Source organism: Venturia canescens, chromosome 6 (assembly GCF_019457755.1).
Source record: "Venturia canescens isolate UGA chromosome 6, ASM1945775v1, whole genome shotgun sequence".
Lineage (NCBI taxonomy): Eukaryota > Metazoa > Arthropoda > Insecta > Hymenoptera > Ichneumonidae > Venturia > Venturia canescens.
This window is the reverse complement of record NC_057426.1, coordinates 1,298,721-1,318,271: the sequence shown is the minus strand read 5'-3', so window position 1 is coordinate 1,318,271 and position 19,551 is coordinate 1,298,721. Positions and strand designations below refer to the sequence as shown.

Here is a 19,551-nt window from a genome sequence, read left to right as displayed (position 1 = left end):
ACCTCTCTATTTGCAATTCGTAGTTTTTCAGTCTACATCAATGATTCGTGAAATTAAAAATTGGTCAATTACAAATATTACTTTCGTTAATTTCGTTGGATGGACTCCAACGTTGCAAACTTCAGTATCGTACTAGTTAACAACTCCGCTCCTTAATAACTGCGGATATACGCAGAGAACGTCTATCCTCCTTAAGGTGCATGATTTATCAGTTGTTCAGTCGGTAAAAATCCTGCTGCACGGTTTATTCCGAGTAGCTTGATATTTGAAAGAAAATATGAGTTACACACTATTCTTATTTTATCAAAAAACAAATGTCCGAGTAAACCATGCAACCATTTTGCAGCTCTCGCACTTACGCAACTGACACAGCACCTTAATATATCTAATCCGGTGTGATATTAAAAATCCCCAAAATCTTTACTCAGGATGATTTCAGAACATATCTCATTACGAGTATAGAGATATTGAAGATTATGGATTATACATGAGTAGAAGCAGAGATGTTGTGAATTTCGGAGTAAAGATTTTAGAAGCAGAGTTTTTTTTTTTGAGGCGCAAAGAGGACGGTTGTTATTCTGCCCCCGTCCAAGTTCGTCGAAACTTGGGATGCTTCTAGCTTACATTTAGAGCCTGCTACCGAGGGGAACTATACTCGGAGTGCGTGTGTCGCTCGTCGTGCTAACGAATACCTCGTATCTTATGCTGCAGACGCGAAAGGTTTGAGCGAGCCAGCGAGAATCAAGCATCTCCGTTACCAAATTCAGATTAATCTGGAAGATTATATAAGCGATCGGCAGTACGATAGCCGAGGTCGGTTCGGTGAGATCCTCCTAACGTTGCCAGCCCTCCAGTCGATCTCCTGGCAGATGATCGAACAGATTCAGTTCGTGAGATTGTTCGGTGTTGCCCACATCGACAGTCTACTTCAAGAAATGTTGCTGGGTGGTGCGACCGCCGAGCTAAACGGCACCACGACCCCCTTGCCGATGTCAAACGCTCCAGGGAGCTACGTCAGCAGTAACGAGAGTCCCAGCAGCCCGTTGACACCGGCCAACGCAGGACCGTTGAGTCCTCAGGATCATATGCTCGGCGCTGGCAGTCCAGTTATGATCCTCAGAGACTTGACGCCCATCGCGACGGAGGATGACACCAACACCGTCGCCGGATTTCGCCTTTTCAAGCAGGAACCGAGCCTCGAAACGGAAACTACTTTCTGACTAGGAAACGAGCTTTCCACGACAATGGCAGGGCTCAGCTGCTAGAACTCGTCCTGCAGCTTCTGCAAGGAACAAGGAAAGATCAACAACTCACGGGGAAACAAGATTCCTACCAAAGTCAAGTAAACTTATCTTCAAGTGCCTCTTTAAAGCCCTGGGAACAAAAGACATTTCAAAACGATTTTCCTCGCTCCATTATTCAAATCGCTCCAGTCCTAACAGAACGTGTACGGCGAGAGAAAGTCAAAGACTTTGTTAACTCTTTTTGTACTAAAAAGATCATGTTTTTTTGTTTGTAAGTCGCCAACAAATTGTTTACGTATACAATGCGTGCATAATCAACGCTACGAGAAATGACCTCGATAATCATTAGAGAAAATGCGAGACGAGGTCGCCGCTTCTGAGACTAAAGGTTATCGGAAATGTATATTTTTGCAAAAAAAAAAATCAACGACGAAGAAAAAAAATATTGTGGCAATCTTCAGCCTAACGCAAAATAGCTCAATGCGATACCGATTATTCCAAATCATTTCATTCTTTGTACACGAGTCTGTCGAAATAACGATTCTCACGAATTCACTTATTTCTTCGTGAACCTTTTGTTTTCTTCTTTTTCTTATTTAATTCTTAGGCTTGAAATTGAACATGGTGCTCAATAAAATTTTGCTCAAAATGACGATTAAGCTTCGCATCTGTCGTGCATTCGTCGTCAAGTGCAATAAAGCTCCTCGGATCATCGTGTAAATAAATGGTAATGAAAAAGATGTTCCTTCAAGAGGAATCGTCGTCAAAGTAGCGTTATCGTTGATTTAACTTATTATTTAATGTGATAACGGGTAAGATCGCGCAAACGTCACATCGTCCGTCGTGGTGAAACGTCGATGATTGACTTCGATGATTTTCCCCAAGGGTGGACAAAATTCCTTAAGAACGCAACTTGAATGAAAATTATATCGAATTTCGAGTTTTTATTTTTTTTTATTTTTTTTTTTTTTAATCGTTGCATTTCTGTAGTAAAATAAAAAAAATGAAAGAAAATATGTTCAATTGGGCACAGAGAAAGTTGACGAAGTTTTTTGGGAGCGATTACGACTAATTTTCGCCTGTTATGCGTACGGGGAAACATCGTCGCACATTCCAGTTGAGACAACAAATAATAATTGTAAATAATTCTTAAGTAGGTAAAAAACAAAAGACCCTAATCGTCGAGGTTCTCTTTTCTTCTCATTTTTATACGGAAAAATGTGTACGCCATTGCAATGCAATTTATGTTAAGTAAAAAAACCACGCCACGTGGACGTAAAATGGGTATTCCATTGTTAATCAACTTGAGCTCCCTTGTTATCGATTTATTGTCCGACTCATAGTGACACGAGGCCGGTAAACGAGCAATAATTAAAACGGAAAAGATTTTGTTTTTTTCGAAAATAAGATGCAAAATTATTTTTCAATTTTCTTTGTAATTTTTTTATCGCCTACAAGTTTAGATCGTATTCTTTCATTTAATACACACGGCCATTTAATTTGCGCCACGTTACGACGTCTCGTTTTTTACGTAATTGATAGTTCAAAGAGAAAAGAAAAAAACATGAAATCGAGCATTTTCACGAAAAATTTCAGATCCCAATAACTCGACTTTTCCCGAGGTCAATCAGACAATCATTGGCTGAAACGAGGTGGAAAGGTTTCGTGACGAGTTTACATCGTTTCATCTGGCCGATGTTTAATTAAGATATTCTGACATAATATAGTCGTGGGTTGTGAAATGAATGTTATCATTATTTGTTGCCTTGTATGAACACAGCAAATTTATCTACTAAATACATTTCGAACATTGTCCACTATGTTATTGTGACTGAATTCGTACAAGAAAAGTGTATATAAAATTTATATGTTGTTATTTAATTATTATTATCGTATACGATATTTGTATATTTGAATAAAGGGATATGTGATTGAATCGGTTGTTGGTATGAGGAATTAACATCGCATCGAATGAAAAACGGTGTTTTTCTCTTTCAACCCATTTTATACAATTTTCTCTTGAATGATCAGCGATTCAATAGTTTACTCTGCTTTCTTGGGTAAAAAAAATATCGATGTTTACTAAAATTTTAGCTAGTCCACATTTTTGAGACTATTGCATCAACCGTAGATGGTAATTCATGGAGGTTTTTCTGGTCTTTCATTTCTCACAGTTGAGACAGCAAACGTCGGTTTTTCGAATCTAATGAACCGTTCAGAAGGCTGCCGTTGTGAAATTTATCAAGCAAACTGATTCCCTGTGGTCAATGCGGTAGCGTTGCATTTGCAATTCAAAATTCCTTTCGTAATACTTTTTTACAAGTCATTTTAACTACTGTATCAGGCTTACCAGTAACAAGCTCTGGGAATCGTGGGAAATTCGAATAAAGGCTGCAAACGCCATACATTTTTGTTTGTTTTCATGTCTTAGGATATATTTGTGGAAATTCTGAAAATCAACAGGCATTTTCTTTTAGAATGTAGAATGTTTTTTTCACTGAATCGTTTTGGGATTGAATGCCTCAAAAAAAGTTTTTTTCTCTGGCACAAAATTTATTAAATTCTCACTAAAAAATACAAATATCAGTTTTCTCATGTTTAAGAATGTGAAATAATCAGAGAACTGAATATTCCTGAAGTTCATTAGATTTGAACAGTTAAACGCCTTTACGTTTTTTCAACAAATTAGCAACGAGTTCGGAAGTCTCAATATTGCCACCACCCTTTTCTAGCCATTGGATCAAAAGTACTCTCGCCTTTCTACCTGCAAGAAACAACCCTCTTTCCAAGACCGGCAGTTGCAAGCCCACGTTCAGATCGACCACCGGATTATCAGCCCAATCCATAATCAGCCTGAATCTCGTTTTAAACGTCTGTGAACATTGGACATCGAAAGAAAACGATTCTCTGCAATTTTCCTACTTTTTTGGATAGGTAAAACTAATTGAGGTTTTCAAAAGATCATTTTGATAAAAAAAAATACCATTGACAAAAAACTTGATTAAAAGAAAAACCTCAAGTTGCTAGTTTGGAGTCAGATAAAAAGTTTTCTGAGATTAAATATACTGTACTAAACTTCATCGGTCTTCCAAATCCTTTCTGGCAGAAATTAAATGGACGAGGTAGATAGAAAATATGAGAATTGATCATGTGTCTTACTTGGAGCAGGCTGTCCGTTATTTTTTCACTCTCACGGTTGTTGAACTGCCTCAAGTACATTCCTAATTCGTAGTAATAAGGATTCCATTTGTTGAGTGTGACAACACTTGCGTCAGCTTCTAGTATGTCTCTGTTAATGAAATGTGATAAAAATAAATATTAAAAAGAAGTATTCCAGAATGAGTGAATGTTCAATGGGCTCAAAGTGGATGATTTTTAAAGAAATTGGAATTTTTTCTACATAACAAAGAGATTTAATTCACGATCTACTGCAAAGTTCTTGCAAAGAGTAAAATAAAATGTAATAAAAAGAGATTCTAATTTCTCTGAATAATTTACTTACCGATAACCTTCTTTGTAAACTTTTGGTAATTCAACACTCACAATTGGCCTTTTCCGAGCGTTTAGTGGAAAAGCCAACCAAAACGGCAATTCGAGTTTAGTCCCGGCTTTGAGATCTTCACTTTCAGAAGAATGATCCAAAATGCCTGCGAACCACAATTACTGATTTGGCGACATGACCGAATCGAAATATAGGTTAAATGTCGAAAAATTTTATTTTTCTGCAGAATGTTAGATAAACAACGACCGAGAGATTTATTTTAAGTCCCTTTAATCAACCTTATAGTCATTTATTCATAAAAAATGTCATCATTTACTTATGGTTAGCGTCACTTTCAGCAGTTAGAATGTTAAAATTTACCCAGTCGCGGTACAGCAACTTCGACTTTTGACGTGATTCGCTCCTCCGTGGCGAGGATGTCAGTAATCGAGAAATAATCAGGATAATAACTACACGACAATGACATAATTAACAAAAAATAATAATACTACTTTTAAAACGTTCCCAGCGGAAAAGAAATAAAAACTGACACGTTTTCCCGGTAAAACAATCGTCGAGAGATCATGTGACCGTCTCTATGACAACAAGAATGCGACGTCTGTCGTCATATTCGAAAACTACAAAGAATCGTGTTTGCGGGCGGTGACAAAAGGATTATAGGATTAAAATAAAAGGGAAATGACATGTTTCTAAATGCAAAACAACTATAATAATACTTTACAACATTTTGTCTTCATTATGTCTTAAAAATAAATTAAAATAACGAAAATGCCAATATTATATCCAAAATGAGAATATGCCATCACGTTTTTTTATTTCAACAAACTGATGATATTTCCACAAAAGATTTGTCTTTGTAATGTTAAGAACTTATAATTAAAGTACATTTAAAAATAATTGTTAAATATTTACAATATCATTAATTTTTGATAATCACTGAGTATAAGGTTATTTCTTTATTCAAGAGTTCATTCATTTGGAATGGCTGAAGAATCTCAAGTAAACAGTCAACGCAATGATTCCTATTTCCAGCAAAATAATCAATATCAATACAATTTTGTTAGTTAAGACTCGTTTGTTGATCATTCGCATTGTTCTCTTAGAAAAATCCAATTCTTGATCAGTTTCAGTCAGTCTTGTTTTTGCTCGCAGTAATGTTTCTCTCTGTTCACCAAGTTCGGCCACTACTTCTCGGCCAATTTGTTCAGTCTCATGAGCCACTGTCTGAGACCTCTGAACAGATTGAGCAGTTCGATCTAGCGCTGTTCGCCCAGCTAACAAGGTTCGCCGATTCTCATCGTCCCAATCAATTCCGAAATTCATTTTTTATTTTGTTTGTTTTGTAAATATCCTTTGCTATTTTTTATATTAAACTGTAATATTTTGACTAATGCTTCATTCAAAGCTTTCTTATTCCAACATTTGTTTACTTGGTTCTTGAATAAAATTTTTTTTAGACGTTCTTATTATTTTCACACTTTGTAAAATATTATACTGTCAATTTTTGCTTTCGGTGCTAATGAACTTTAGATCGAACGATTGCTCATTATGTCGATGAATTCTGCTTCATTTACTGAAAATAAAAAGTTTTTGTGAACTTTTCATTACGTGTTTATTAAATACTCTCAACAGTGAAAAGAACGAGTGATCAAACATTACTGAAACCATCTTGATCGGTATCAAATTCTTCAATCATTGCATGCATTTCTTCGTCGCTTAATCGAGAACCCAAAACTTTGTTAATTTTTTGTAAATCATGAAAACCAATTTGTCCATGAGACGAATTAGCACTGAATAATTTGTATGCGTATTTAATTTCTTCAATTGGATCTCTTTTTGCTATTTTATCGGCCACTGAAAGGATGTTGTTGATAAAAACAAATTAATCATTTTATTCATTCATTCATTTTATTACTTCATCACCATTTATATTATCATTTTGACTTTGCAAAAATAAATAACAAAAATCATTGATCTTATACGTTTGACTATCTCGAATGTTTGTTTTTTAATACTGATTCTGCTTCAGCATCAAAATTTGCTTTTTCATTAAAGGTTAATTGTGTTTTATGAATTACGTACTGATGTAATAAAAATCTTCGTAATTGATTTTGTTCTCTTCATGCTTATCATACGCTTGCATAATCGCAACCAATTGAGGTTTTTTGATCTCGAAACCTAGTGCACGCATAGCAGCTTTTGTCTCATAATAATCAATGAAACCGTCTTGATCCGTATCCAAATACTCGAACGCTTTCTTGATATTCGATTTCTCGATTTCCGATAATCGCCTCACTTTTCTAATTGTGCTCATTACTATTTTTCAGGCTTGAAATTGTTTTTAGTTATTGAATTTGGATTAAATTTCGTATCAATTTTTTAACATTCAGGTTCAAGGGGAGGTTTCAATGCTTGTTTTATTATTATGAATCAAAATATCGAAGAAAAATGAGGTTACGTTTGATCCGAGAGTTCCGTAAATTCTGATTTTACCTTATTCTTGCACAAGAAGACGCTCAAACATCTAAACGAAGATTTTTTCTGAATCTTGTAATCTTTAGACACGGTAAGGACTTTTCAAATTTACGTTGATAGTCCTGTCGGATAAATTTTTTAATTTTCTTTTGACAAGAGAATATGTAAGCTTGATGATCAGCTGTTTTCTGTCACCTGGTCGATTCCAGTGGGTTCAGTGCGCAATAGTTCAGCTTTTTAATCGTAAGAGAGCGCTGCAATAAGCGCGCCGCCGAACTAATAATGAGATTATGAAAAAGAATATTGCAAAAATTTTGAAAATGATAAAAATATTTCAACTGCGATTGGGGTAATGAATTTTGAAAAATAAAAAAATCAATTTTTTTTTAAACGAAAAAAAGAAAAAGATCGGATTCAGTCATTTTCGTTCATTTTTTTCGGTTTATATACAAAACATTATTATGGACAAGCCATTCAGACGTTTTTATAGAATGCGAGAAACTTTTGAAAAACTTCTGGGTTATATTTCTCGAGAGTAGGTCGTCCACTGACGTATCCGGCTATCTCGTAGAGTTCCAATCGAGGCGAGGACCACCAAATGTTTCGAGTGCCTCGATCATTATCAATGTCGAGAGTATTCAATTGGAAAACTGAAAATTCGAACCATTTCCCATTGGACTGAATGCACTGAATGGTTACCGGCTCCGGCAGATCGATCACATCGTCACCGAATTTTTGTTTTGCGCAACAAGCCGCAGTTGCGAAACTTTTTAACAACGAACGAGCCTGTATTTGATCGTTCGTTACTGGCAGTTCTGTTATATTTTTGACCAATTCCGAATCGTAAGTTATCATTATCGTATGAGGATTACACCACGTGGATTCGCTTGATACCGCTGGAAAAGAATATTATTTAGTTATTCCGTAGTTTTTAATAATTATTCTTACATCAAAAAAACGATTTATTCATTCGTTTCGTATTTTCTGATTTGCAATTTTTCGACCTTTTTTATAATTGTTGTACTAATTTTTTACTTTTGACTTGTTTTAGTATAATCTGATTTTACTTAATAATCAAAACTCTTTTGAATCTTGCACCTAAACTTTTTGTTTTATCATAGAATTCAGTTATCAATACTCACGATAATGATCCTCGATGGTGTAAATGTTCTCAGGTCTAAAACTTATCACGGGATCAAGAGGAGCAATACTCGGCAAGGGTTCGTCAAAATGATCATTTTTCAGACTCATAGGGGTCAAAAGTTTGTTCGATATCACAAAGGTGTCTAATTTTGTCTCGAAATATAAAAGGTCGTTTCCTCGTTCTAAAAAACATAGTCATTCGATCACAAAACGATTTATAATTAAGTTTGTGATCTTCATTGATGGAATCAACAATTTAGAACTAAAAACTTTAATAGAATTACCAATATACGTTCGAATTTGTGCATTCTCGGTGATTTTACGTTGTTTGACGACTATAGGGTCGGAAATCAAAGCGCACAGATTGAGAAGTTTTTGTGTAAAGTTGTGTCTAGGACAATCAATTTTTCCAAATTAATAAAATGTTTTGTCAACAAACTTATCAAACTCTAGGTGAATTATAGACAGCAAAATATTAGTATAAAATTCTTACGCTTTCCGAACGTCTGGGATCCCATAAATTCGTGGAAAAACGAATGCAGGACGAAGAGGATCCTTTTTTTTAGGTAACATCGATTGGTGCGCATCGAAAATATGGGATGCATAAATATAACTGCAAATCATAAACAATAGTTACTGCTAACTGAAAAAAAGAATGAAACCAACATAAATAACTTGCAAAAGCAGTGAATACCGTGTGACTAATCGCTGAACTTCTGGACTAATTTCCTCATGAAAGTTTTCCAATTTTTCTGGAAGTGCTGAATGTACTTGAGTTTTTGTCAAAATTTGAGCCTGTTTCACACCATCCAAAATAACATTATTTTCCAGATGTTCTAAACGAGGTTTTTCGTTCCAATTCGGATGATTCTGGTCTCTTGGTGGTGGAGATGAAAAAAGCTGTTCAATTTCAATGCTAAAATTTAATACGAATGAGTAAATAATTTGAATCACCAATTATTAATTTTGTTGTACTGTTGTTGAAGTAATCCTAATGTTTGAAATAAAAACATAATACAAATGAATGAACCAAAATTGTATTAACAATAGAATAGGCTTTACCGAGGTCTGTTTATCTTTGGTGGTGCAATCACATCTTTTGCATCAACAACTTGTATTCCGTGTGTGATTAATTGGTTCTCGGTGTTAGTAGGCGCAACAAATTTTTTACTTGCTCCATACCAATGTCTTTTGGTCATTCGTCCTATGTGCTGTCGCCATAATACCTGTGTGATCCTCATTTTTGCAACGCTGCAAGATTATTTGCATTACTAGGTATTCATCATTTTTTTTCTAATTTTATATTTCTCACGATTAATTCGTTTTTATTCCGAATCATCGAACTAATGTACTTGTTTTTTAGCTGTTTCACTTTTTATTTTCACTTCATATAATTATTCTTTAAGAATTGCTGGATTTTATTTTTTGTCGACTACTCAGTTAGGATTTTTTGAGGTTAGTTTTAATACTCCAGTACTCGGCTTTGTAATTATCAATGACTTGTCAAACAGGTGATTAAAAACTGATTAAATTGAAAATATGTAAAAACTCACTTGGTCTGTGTATCACTCGGTAAATACGAAGAATACGCTAATTTTATTCAAAATACAAATTTTAGTTAACCTAACTTCAAGACTCGATGTTGGTGTCTTGCTTGTACTTTTAGTTTGCTTTTAGTCTTCCAGCGTCACATGTGGTAAATTCTGAAACCTTAATGAACACCGAACAGGCATGAGGAGCAGAAAACAATTTTGAATTTTTTTAACTTTTGAGTTTTGAATAATCACATCTTTCTTCGGTATTCTTAACCGTAATAAAATTTGGGTGATAGTGTTGGATGAATATTTTTCAGTTATTGTGTGAGAGTGCAAGAGAGATATAACCAAAAAGTCGATACACATGCAGTTTTGTCTTAGATTTTGGTATAATTTTTGTACTTATTGATAGCTTGGTCGTCTGCTGACTCGAATTTGAACTGGGCAAAAGTGAAAAAAATGGAACAAAAATTCGTCTTGTGCTCAAGATATTCTTTTTTTTGTTCCAAAAATGATGACATATGACGATAACCCTGGTGTGAAATTCTTCACTATAATTGTAAGTTAGTTCAGTGAAGAACATTCACTTTACATATGACACTACACATGCTCTGTATCGTTATCTGTATCCTCTGTACCGAGAATCTTCCGAACATGAAATCATCAAAAAATGTAGTCAAGAAAGGAACATGGAAGAAAAAAAGGATTAACACAGTTATAAATCGACGTTTCCGATCTATTTTGGTAGAGTATGAGTTTTTTTTTTTTATTACGAAAACAATCAATCATATGCAATAAAAGACAATTGTTTTTGTACAGCACACATAATTCTATATTTATTTACACACGACTCTAAATTGTAACGTACGAGTTTTAAATGAAATAATAATTATTATTATTCTAACCAAGGAATAGGTGCCCAGCATGCAGAAACAATAAAATTGAATGGTGCTTTCGTTAATCATTGACAAAAATCATTATCATAAATATTTTTTAAGGATGGATTGCACATGTATTCAAACAACAATAATTTTATTTCATCGAAATCTCAATGCTCGACGTTTGGCAAAAAAGACTGAAAAAATTTTGTCATCCTTCATGCACCAAGACTGCTGATATGCTATCAAGAGACTCGGTAAAGTCTCCGGACAAGAGCATTGACAGCTATGTCTGTCGCTGGCCCGAGATTCCCCGAGTATCTTGTCGCTAAATACAGTAAATTTCGGTGGTGGGAGTAAACATTTTTCGAGTTTATAATTGAAGTAACAAGAAAAATCTAACAAATTGATTAAAAAATATAGTAGCTTAAGAAAAGTACAAACTTTTGTATCATCCGATAATATGAATTTACTGAATCACAATAAAGATTTCGAAATTGTATGAAATTGGAAATTTTTCGTTGTTTACTTATTTTCTCATTGATAATCAATCACAAACACTTTGCTGAATTGTCATTGTAAATCATATAATTTGTTAGTTCATGAATTTTGTGGATGACTCAATTCTTTCCGACCTAAGTCCATATGCGCAGTTTCAAAATGTTGATCCATCGACACATTCGACTGAAAAACATTTATGATTGATCCTTAATTTACAAACATTTTTCTTTATTTCACGATCTCGCACACATTCATTCTCTTAATTGTACGATTCTTATGACATATATTTATATTTGTGTATATACAATATTATCTTTCATAAATGTATGTCATATGTATGCATTTTTGTACATTTCTGTGTTTTGTCTCGAACTAAAGAATACCATAACGTTGGAAAAAACAATGAGGAAACAAAAAATTGATGGATGAGCCTGGGTCTTTTTCCCATTTTTTCCTCATCGTCTTGCTGCATGCTCACGTCCAAGGCTCATTTTATTTCGGAGTGCAATCGTAGCTTCCGATTTGATATTAAAAATGCAAACATTCACTAGGGTACGCGGTATCGAAATCGCGAAAGTCCACAACCAAGTTTGCTTTCATCGAAAGCCATTTTTGAAGTCTATCTAATCGAGCACCAGGTTATAGAATTTTTCGTACTTGGATTTGGTTCTAGGGGGACACAATCTTTTTTTTTGCGCGTAGTTAAAGTGAGCCAAGGGCATTGGAAAAAGAATCATTACGGAATAATAATTGGAGTTTGGGTGAATGAGAAAATGTTGGTATTCCGTTGCCTACGCATGTTTGAAATTATGTCATTATAACCCTTTGTAATTTGTATTATTATTCCGTATCAAATATTTTTTCGGTGCTCCTTCGATTTTTCGAACGACTATTCTCTCATTTCCTGGTCATTTGAAAATTTATATATTATTATCCGGTGTCTACAATAACAATTATTTTTCATGTATAAAAAAGTATTTAACGATTTTTCATGGAAAAAGGTAATCGTGGACAAAGAGTATGGAACACACTCGTACGAATGTATTTTTCTCTTAAAAATTCTCACTGTACGATCTCGTTCCGTTTGTCTCTATGGTCAGATTTCATATTCTATAGTTGTGAATGTTTTTTTTTTCTTTAATTTATTTCGCGTGCCTAGGAATAATCGATGGGTTATAGATCATCCTTGATGCGATTGCCGTTTCGTTCACTTTCCGTGACATCATTACTCGTTTTCTCCGAATTTTGCTCCGTGTACTCAGGATCATTGGGAAATTGAGATTCAGCTGGAAAAGCCAAGTAGTCCTCTTGGTCTTTACCGTCTTCCGGTGCCCAAACTGGTTTTTTAAATTCTTCCATGGGATCACCAGCAGCCTCGTTCGAGTTTTTTCGCTCCGAGTCGTCTTTCTCATTATTTGAAATTTCCATATTTTCCTTATTTTCATGAATTTCACTCTGATTACTTGTCGCATCTTGATCGTGTTTCATCGAAGTTTCAGGTTCTTCTGTACTTTCGTTTATGTTTTCTTTGCTCGAATCGAGCACAGAATTTTTCATCGTACCCTTCTTCCGATTTGCTTCGATCGATTGAGCATAATATTTCGGAGCTTTATCAATTATGAACCACAGTAAAATATCTTCAGCATGATAACGTCCATGTATCAATTTAAATTTTTTTCGAAGCTCTGAAGATAGAGCTGTGGGACTCGGGGAAATTTCGCTCAATTCGAACATTAGCAATTTTATGAGAAAGGAGAAGGACGTTTTTCCACCGGTTACGAGTAATTCTAAACCCCGCGTTCTATTTATCAAATTATATAGCAGTTGGATCGTTGGCCAAGTCACAACAGTTCCTTCTTCCGACAAATAAATCCTGTTCATTATTTCCTGTTTCACTTCGTACCATTTTTTTTCAAATAAATTTGGGAATTCGGTTTTCTTCGGTAATAATGGTCTCTCTTCAGGTTTCGTTATTTTAATGTTGCCCTTGTTTTTCCATATCGTTGCTCTTAAATACGGATCGCCGGCGCTAATTTCGATTGGTAAATCGTCACCAGAAACCTCCTGGCCCTCCGGAATCGATCGTTTCTCCGGTACTCGATCCGCCGAATTCTGTGATTATAATAATTATACATACAATTCATCCTCGTCTCAATCATATTTATCATATTGATCCACTAATTTTAAACGATAACAACAACACAACGAATGCAATCTCGTTTCTTACAGAATTTTGTTTCATAAAGAATGAAATATTCGTACGTTTGTCCCGAATGAATTTTATATTTGATACAAAAATGAAAAGGAAAATTTCTACCCGTTTTAGAAATTCATTCGAATTCCATTCGAAATATTAATATTTAACTCTGTTTCTTTTTTCTTTCGCGTCGTTTACCGAAGACGACTTTTGATAAATCACTATTCGTTCAACGTGCTCAGTTGTTTTTTAATTGTGATAATAATGATTCAAACCCAAAACGAATTTGTTTTCTTTGAAACATTCAAAACAAACGAGAACAACGATGCTTAAAAAAATTACGGTTTTTCTTTCAATTATGAAGTTTCTCTAGGACATTTCGGTTACATACGCGTCTAGTAATTCATACAAAAATATAGATATTTTATTTACAAATATGTTTTTGATCGATACATTGGTAATGTTTGATTAGTAATTCTAGAGCTTATTTATGCGAGCGGAAAGTAACAAGAATGAAAGTGAAACGTCCGATATTACGACGAAGCGAACATCGAAAGAAAATAGAATGAATAAAGTGCAATGGAAATAAAAATGGTTCGGACTGTAGTAAAACGAATCGAATTTTGAATATAAAAATGCAAGAACTATAGTTATTCCACTATCGATATTTGTTGAGCCTGTGCGTCAGCCACAAAGCAAAGTACTTTGCGAATATGAGTACTAAACACCATCGAATACACACCTCGGATGTCACATGAGGCGTAAGGAAATCCTTCAATGAGCCTTTCAGGCGCTCCAATAACGATTTATCGCCCGGTGCATTCAACTGAATTTCGTCACGTGGTGTGTAATCACCTGGAAAAGATCCAACGATTTTTCAATTTATCTTCCAATCAAATCAAAATGTTAATCAATTTTTTTTTCCAATTGTAAATGTAGATATAAATTTAACGAAAGTTCACTTGTACGACGAATAAAAAACTTGCCTATCGTCACGGAGAGGGAATTATCGGCGACATGACCTATCACAAGTTTGAGAACCTCGCTGCTGAACAGGAAGACAACGGGTATGGTAACGTCATCGGGTTCTTTGCCATCGCCGGACATAGCGAACATGGGCGATTCAGCTGCGCTCGAGCCCAGCACGTTATCGAGTACGATTCCTGCGATTGCACCAGCTTTTTGGATTCTTCTTGCCTGTTGCGATACATGAAAAGTTTCATTAAACGATACGAGACATTGAAATAAAAAACACAGAGATGAGAAAGGTAGATTCATGGATGCATATATTTCATTCACCTTCTCGACGAACATGCAATTTCCGCGCATCACCATCACGATCTTTCCCGCCAAAGCTTCGGCATTTGTCAAATCTTGGCAAGCTTCAGCTGGATCCGCGAATTCTACAATACCCGTTACTTTTTTGTCATCGACAAGCCGCGGACCGAAGTGCGCCGGACCAGCTCTCAGTATCACTTCCCGCGGAGGTTTCTCATCATTTTTCATAAACGTTACGGATTGTGCCCGTGGCTCTGATTGCTCCGATTGCTTTTTACTCAATTCTACCATTTCTTGCATAAATAAGAGACCCTCTTCAGCATCCTGTGCTGTTCTTGCCTGAAAAATAATTCAGCAAATGTTTCTTGCTTCGTACAATTTTTTCTTTGCAACTTTCATGCATAAATTATTATTATATTTTTTCTCATTTGAATTATCATTTTTAGCAAAAAGACTGACATTGGAAAATGTGTGAAGAACTTGTATTCGTCCGGCTGTAGGTGTCATGATAGTGATTCCCATATTGCTAAGTATTTTCAAATGCTCCAAATTATTGGCCTGAGAAAAAAAAATGACATTATCAACTGATTCGAAACACCTTTGATGTTTCCCGTTTGTTTCGAATAATACCTGAAATTGCGCAGCACTGAGACGACGCTTCACGCTCCTCCGTGGACAAACATCTTCAACCATGTTTCTCAAAGGCTGTCGAACCGAAGCTGGAAAGAGATGCAAACTGTTTGGACAAGTTCTACCGAGCTCATCGATCTGCACGACGTCTCTGTCCGAATCCTGTAATAAAAACAAGACAATTGTAGTTCATTCAATGGAAATTATCGAGGGAAGCGAAGGGTCGTTTTTATCGTTCAATTATCGTTACATTTTCAAATTTTAGGAATGATTCAACTCACCGAGGTTACATTGGTTCGTATAGCAGCAAGAGTGAGCGGCAACAGATGTCCTTCGGTGGTGAAGATAAATTCGTCGAGATCAAGAACTAGATCGGTTGGTTCGGCAAAGAGTAAATAAAGATATTTGAAAGTTTCCGAAAGAACAAAACTATCCATCGTGTCATCGTGTTTGTTAGTACGAACGTCAGAAACTGCGGCATAGCCGCAAGGAACTCTCGCGTACGTTTGCAGACTTTTCAAAACTTTACGTCCGACTCCCAAATAATAATGATCGCCCGTAGCTCGATAAAGGAAATAAGTAGATTCTAGGAATTCCGGACGTAACGGATGATGTCCCCAGTGTACCTGATTCATCCATGTTTCAATATATTTTTATCGTTTATCGTGATAACGAAAGTTATGAATATTACAATGATGTACTTCTAACATTTCTCAAATAATAATCTTCACCTGAAAATCTGTAGTGAAAGCCTCGGGTATAAAATTGTGTCTCTGCATAACTTGGTACAGCATTTCGTGTGTTTCGACAGCGGGTTTGATGTCACCTTTTAGAACCTGAAAAATGAGAAATAGTGGACGGTTTATAAGCCGTTAAGTTATTCGATAGCTTGGATGAAATGAAGATTAGAAGAGAATTCTCACTTGCAATCCTGGCCAGAATGCTAAAAGCGCATCCATGAAGTTTTTCGAATTCGTGTACGGCCTGTGCATGTGAACGTCCAATAACATTGGACCTTGACTCACGTATTTCATCACCGCTTGGTAATGCTTGTTGAAACGTCCCAGATATTTTTCGTCCCCTGATAAAAATTTTAAAAACGATTCGGCTATTAAGATTCTCTTTCTGCTTTTGAAACGAAAAAAAGGAAAGATAGTATACCAACTTACCCAACAAGATGTAAGCTTTGAGACAGTATTCGTAGTAGGAATCAATACCAGCTCCCACGCCCGAATCTCTTCGTACCCAATCACCGGAATGAACGTTCAAAACAGAGCCCATGAGATCGGTACCCCGATGTCGCATTTTCCAAAGAGCATCCATAGCTTTTTGGGCTTTGTCCTGATTTTCAATCGTTTCACAATTATTAATAACACATTCGCGTCAATTCAATTAAAACGAAATTGTGCTCAAATGTCACAAGAAACATTCATTCGTTCAAGATTATTAAGGTGCATGCATAAAATTAAAAAACAAGAACAGCCTTGTATGAGAAAATTCATGAGATTCATTTACTTCGAAAATGGATTCTCCGGTTAATCGAGAAAGAGCAGCCATTTCCAGGATCATACTTCCGGCACAAGCAGTACAAGTTTCTCGACACATCTCAGCAGGTACACCTTTCATACCGTGTTTCAAATTGATCTGCGTTTCAACAGAGAATAGGAAAATCTCATAATCTAATTTCCTGAAATCCTTTTTGATGTTTTTTTCGTCATTTAAATTTTTTCCCTTTCGACTCTTGCAAATCCGCAAGACGTTGAATATATATTCTAACGTTAGTGAACTCTGTTCCATAAGAAGCGTGGAATAATTACCCTTCCGAATGGTATTCCGGTGGTTGTATTGAATGCTGGCAAAAATCTATACCCCAAATCTTTAGCAAGATTCAAAAGTTCACCTCTGTACCACGGCATAATGTCAGCTCTCAATTGCAAATATTCCGCAAGGATATGGCCACTCAACAGTCCTCTGAGAACAAACATTCTATCAGAACAAACAAAACAGAGGTAACAATGTCTCAGTCTAAATTGTGTCACTCTACTAAATTACCCAAGCATTCGAATATTCGTCTCGAACAGAGAGACAATAACATCGGTATCAAACGTGACGTCTCTGACGACTAGACGAACAGCATTTTCAAATTCTCCCAAATCTCCGAGTACCTTTGAGCAAAGCAAATCAATGGTCACTATTGTCCATGTGTCATAAAATATTTTTATTTCCTTGTTACTTTATTTTTTTTGGTAATATTTACCACCAGGGTATCAAGAGTGTCAACCAGCGTGAGAGAAAAGCTGAAACAATCAAAGTCAATTGATCTATTAATACTTGTGATTTCCTTGATCAATATTTTCAATCAAATTTTATATATTGATATCGCACATAATTATAATAATAATTATAATAATTCAACACAGGAAACACAGCTGAAAAAAATATCTTTCAAGCCACAAAAACTTCTCATCTCAATCCCCAGATAAGTGTAGTACGAGTTTTATATTTTTTTGGTAAACTCACTTGCCAAGTGTAGAATCAATGTCTCCTCTATCCGGTTCTGACTTCCTGTATCTGCCTTTGCAGCTCAGGGGCATCAATTCATCCGCAGGATAAGCATTATCTATATAAGCGTTATACGCGTGATAAAACATATCCCTCGCTTCCTCCCTGAATAAAATTTAGCATCGTATCATTAACAATTTTATTGAATAATTGTCTCACCAAAAAGAATCATATAATTTTATACTGACTTGAGCATTTCTCGATCCTCCTTGCTCATATATTCTAGTGGATTCTCCTCAGGAATAGGAGTAATGGCTTGGACCGTACATCCCAGCACCATAACCCCCCAAATCATTGCTTTCCTCGTCATTTTTTTTTCGATTCGTCAAGAATCCCGATTTCTTAGCATTATTCAACTTTTAACTCACACTCGAAAACACCTTTACTTGTTTTAATATCTTTTACCGAGGATATTCTTCATTGTACGATAGTTTCCACGGTCAACAAAATTTCCATTGTGGTGCCAAAGATGGAGAAATTTTGCCAATTGTATACGAAATGTGTCGTATAAAAAAAACAGATGGTAAAAATTATTTCCTCATTCCCTCCATGAGTTTTCCTTCGTAAATTTCAACGTTTCGGTGCTCTTAGGCCTGAGAATGCGAGTTGTTTACAAAGGGAACTTTATTTAACGAACGGGTAAAAATAATTGCCGTTATAATCGAAACATATGCGCACCGAAGCCACCAAATACAGAAACGGAATGGAGAGAACAAGAGAAAACACGCGCCTTCGCGATAATAATGTACAGCTGATTACATGTTTTCATGTCTTCCGTCAAGGCCAAAGATGATGTGGCTACTGTCAATTGACGGAAAAAGGTTTTGAGGCTTTTTTTTTTATTACGAAATAGCCTATTACGTTTTTTACCGGTCATCCGCCATTTGAATCCATCGCATTCACGATGACATTTGACACTCCGAATTTATTATTTATCAAGTTCACATTTTCTCCCAAATCATATTGCTCAATTTGGCACCTATTATTGATAAACAAACAATTGTGGATGAAGCTCAACAACAGCTTGTCTTTTTCTTGTCATCACTTCGACACGAACTAACCTCACTTTTCGAGAGGATGAACGTCATCAAGCGCGAATGAGAACGTTCGAAAATAGTTGCGATATTTCAGCGACTTAAGGCGGATACTCAAGAGTTTTGTTAAAATAAATTTTGAAAGCGTCAAATGGGAAAAAAGTTTCAATATTCTTACGCGAGTCAATTTGGAAATAAGAATAATGAATATCATTACTCTTAGTTGAAATTAGATTATTTGGTAAAATAATCGAATAACAAACAACCTCCGTGAACCAGCACCGATTAGTTTTGAATTTCTAACTTCTTTTTTTTCAATGTGAAAGATATAAAAACATTCTGCATGAAAAATTTGTAAAAATCAGCTGATCGAACGCATAACTCCATTAACTCCCGGGTTTTTGCCCGTGCGGGTAGTCGGGAATTAGAAAATAAAAATCTGCGTGAGAGTCGTGAGAGCGTAAGCTGAATTTTGAAAAATTTTGCAACATCATGAATTTTCAAACGCCTTATATGATTGTTAATTTTCCTTATTGACTAATTTTCAACAAGCTTCGCGATTTTGATCGAAC

General features: G+C 35.5%; 4 protein-coding genes across 8 annotated transcripts in view; 1 reads left to right on the top strand and 3 right to left on the bottom strand.

Annotated features, from left to right (window-relative positions):
* The window catches only part of Hnf4 (Hepatocyte nuclear factor 4), a 29,039-nt gene extending 25,859 nt beyond the window's left edge, over window positions 1-3,180 (top strand). For all 5 annotated transcript variants that reach the window (XM_043422399.1, XM_043422400.1, XM_043422402.1 and 2 more), the window contains one exon: window positions 712-3,180. In XM_043422399.1, coding sequence (XP_043278334.1) covers window positions 712-1,220 — 509 coding nt within the window. In that variant the 3' untranslated portion in view covers window positions 1,221-3,180. The remainder of the gene's footprint in view (window positions 1-711) is intronic.
* Window positions 2,972-5,396, bottom strand: Psf3 (DNA replication complex GINS protein Psf3). Its single transcript, XM_043422405.1, has 4 exons — window positions 5,107-5,396; window positions 4,747-4,891; window positions 4,404-4,533; window positions 2,972-4,117 (listed from the first exon to the last, which is right to left on the bottom strand). The coding sequence occupies exons 1-4, from the start codon at window positions 5,210-5,212 to the stop codon at window positions 3,902-3,904; spliced, it is 597 nt and encodes a 198-aa protein (XP_043278340.1). The 5' UTR covers window positions 5,213-5,396; the 3' UTR covers window positions 2,972-3,901.
* Window positions 5,397-7,634: 2,238 nt separating this feature from the next.
* mRpL37 (mitochondrial ribosomal protein L37) lies at window positions 7,635-10,405 on the bottom strand. Its single transcript, XM_043422404.1, has 7 exons — window positions 9,918-10,405; window positions 9,427-9,615; window positions 9,059-9,280; window positions 8,858-8,977; window positions 8,649-8,755; window positions 8,364-8,546; window positions 7,635-8,117 (listed from the first exon to the last, which is right to left on the bottom strand). The coding sequence occupies exons 2-7, from the start codon at window positions 9,603-9,605 to the stop codon at window positions 7,696-7,698; spliced, it is 1,233 nt and encodes a 410-aa protein (XP_043278339.1). The 5' UTR covers window positions 9,606-9,615; window positions 9,918-10,405; the 3' UTR covers window positions 7,635-7,695.
* Window positions 10,406-10,614: 209 nt separating this feature from the next.
* On the bottom strand, window positions 10,615-19,019 carry Edem2 (ER degradation enhancer, mannosidase alpha-like 2). The gene is made up of 16 exons (XM_043422398.1): window positions 18,134-19,019; window positions 17,904-18,050; window positions 17,641-17,680; window positions 17,436-17,548; window positions 17,201-17,354; window positions 16,899-17,027; window positions 16,553-16,724; window positions 16,307-16,464; window positions 16,115-16,219; window positions 15,665-16,009; window positions 15,384-15,545; window positions 15,213-15,311; window positions 14,775-15,092; window positions 14,462-14,672; window positions 14,218-14,330; window positions 10,615-13,390 (listed from the first exon to the last, which is right to left on the bottom strand). The coding sequence occupies exons 1-16, from the start codon at window positions 18,253-18,255 to the stop codon at window positions 12,452-12,454; spliced, it is 3,327 nt and encodes a 1,108-aa protein (XP_043278333.1). The 5' UTR covers window positions 18,256-19,019; the 3' UTR covers window positions 10,615-12,451.
* Between the last annotated feature and the right edge of the window lie 532 nt (window positions 19,020-19,551).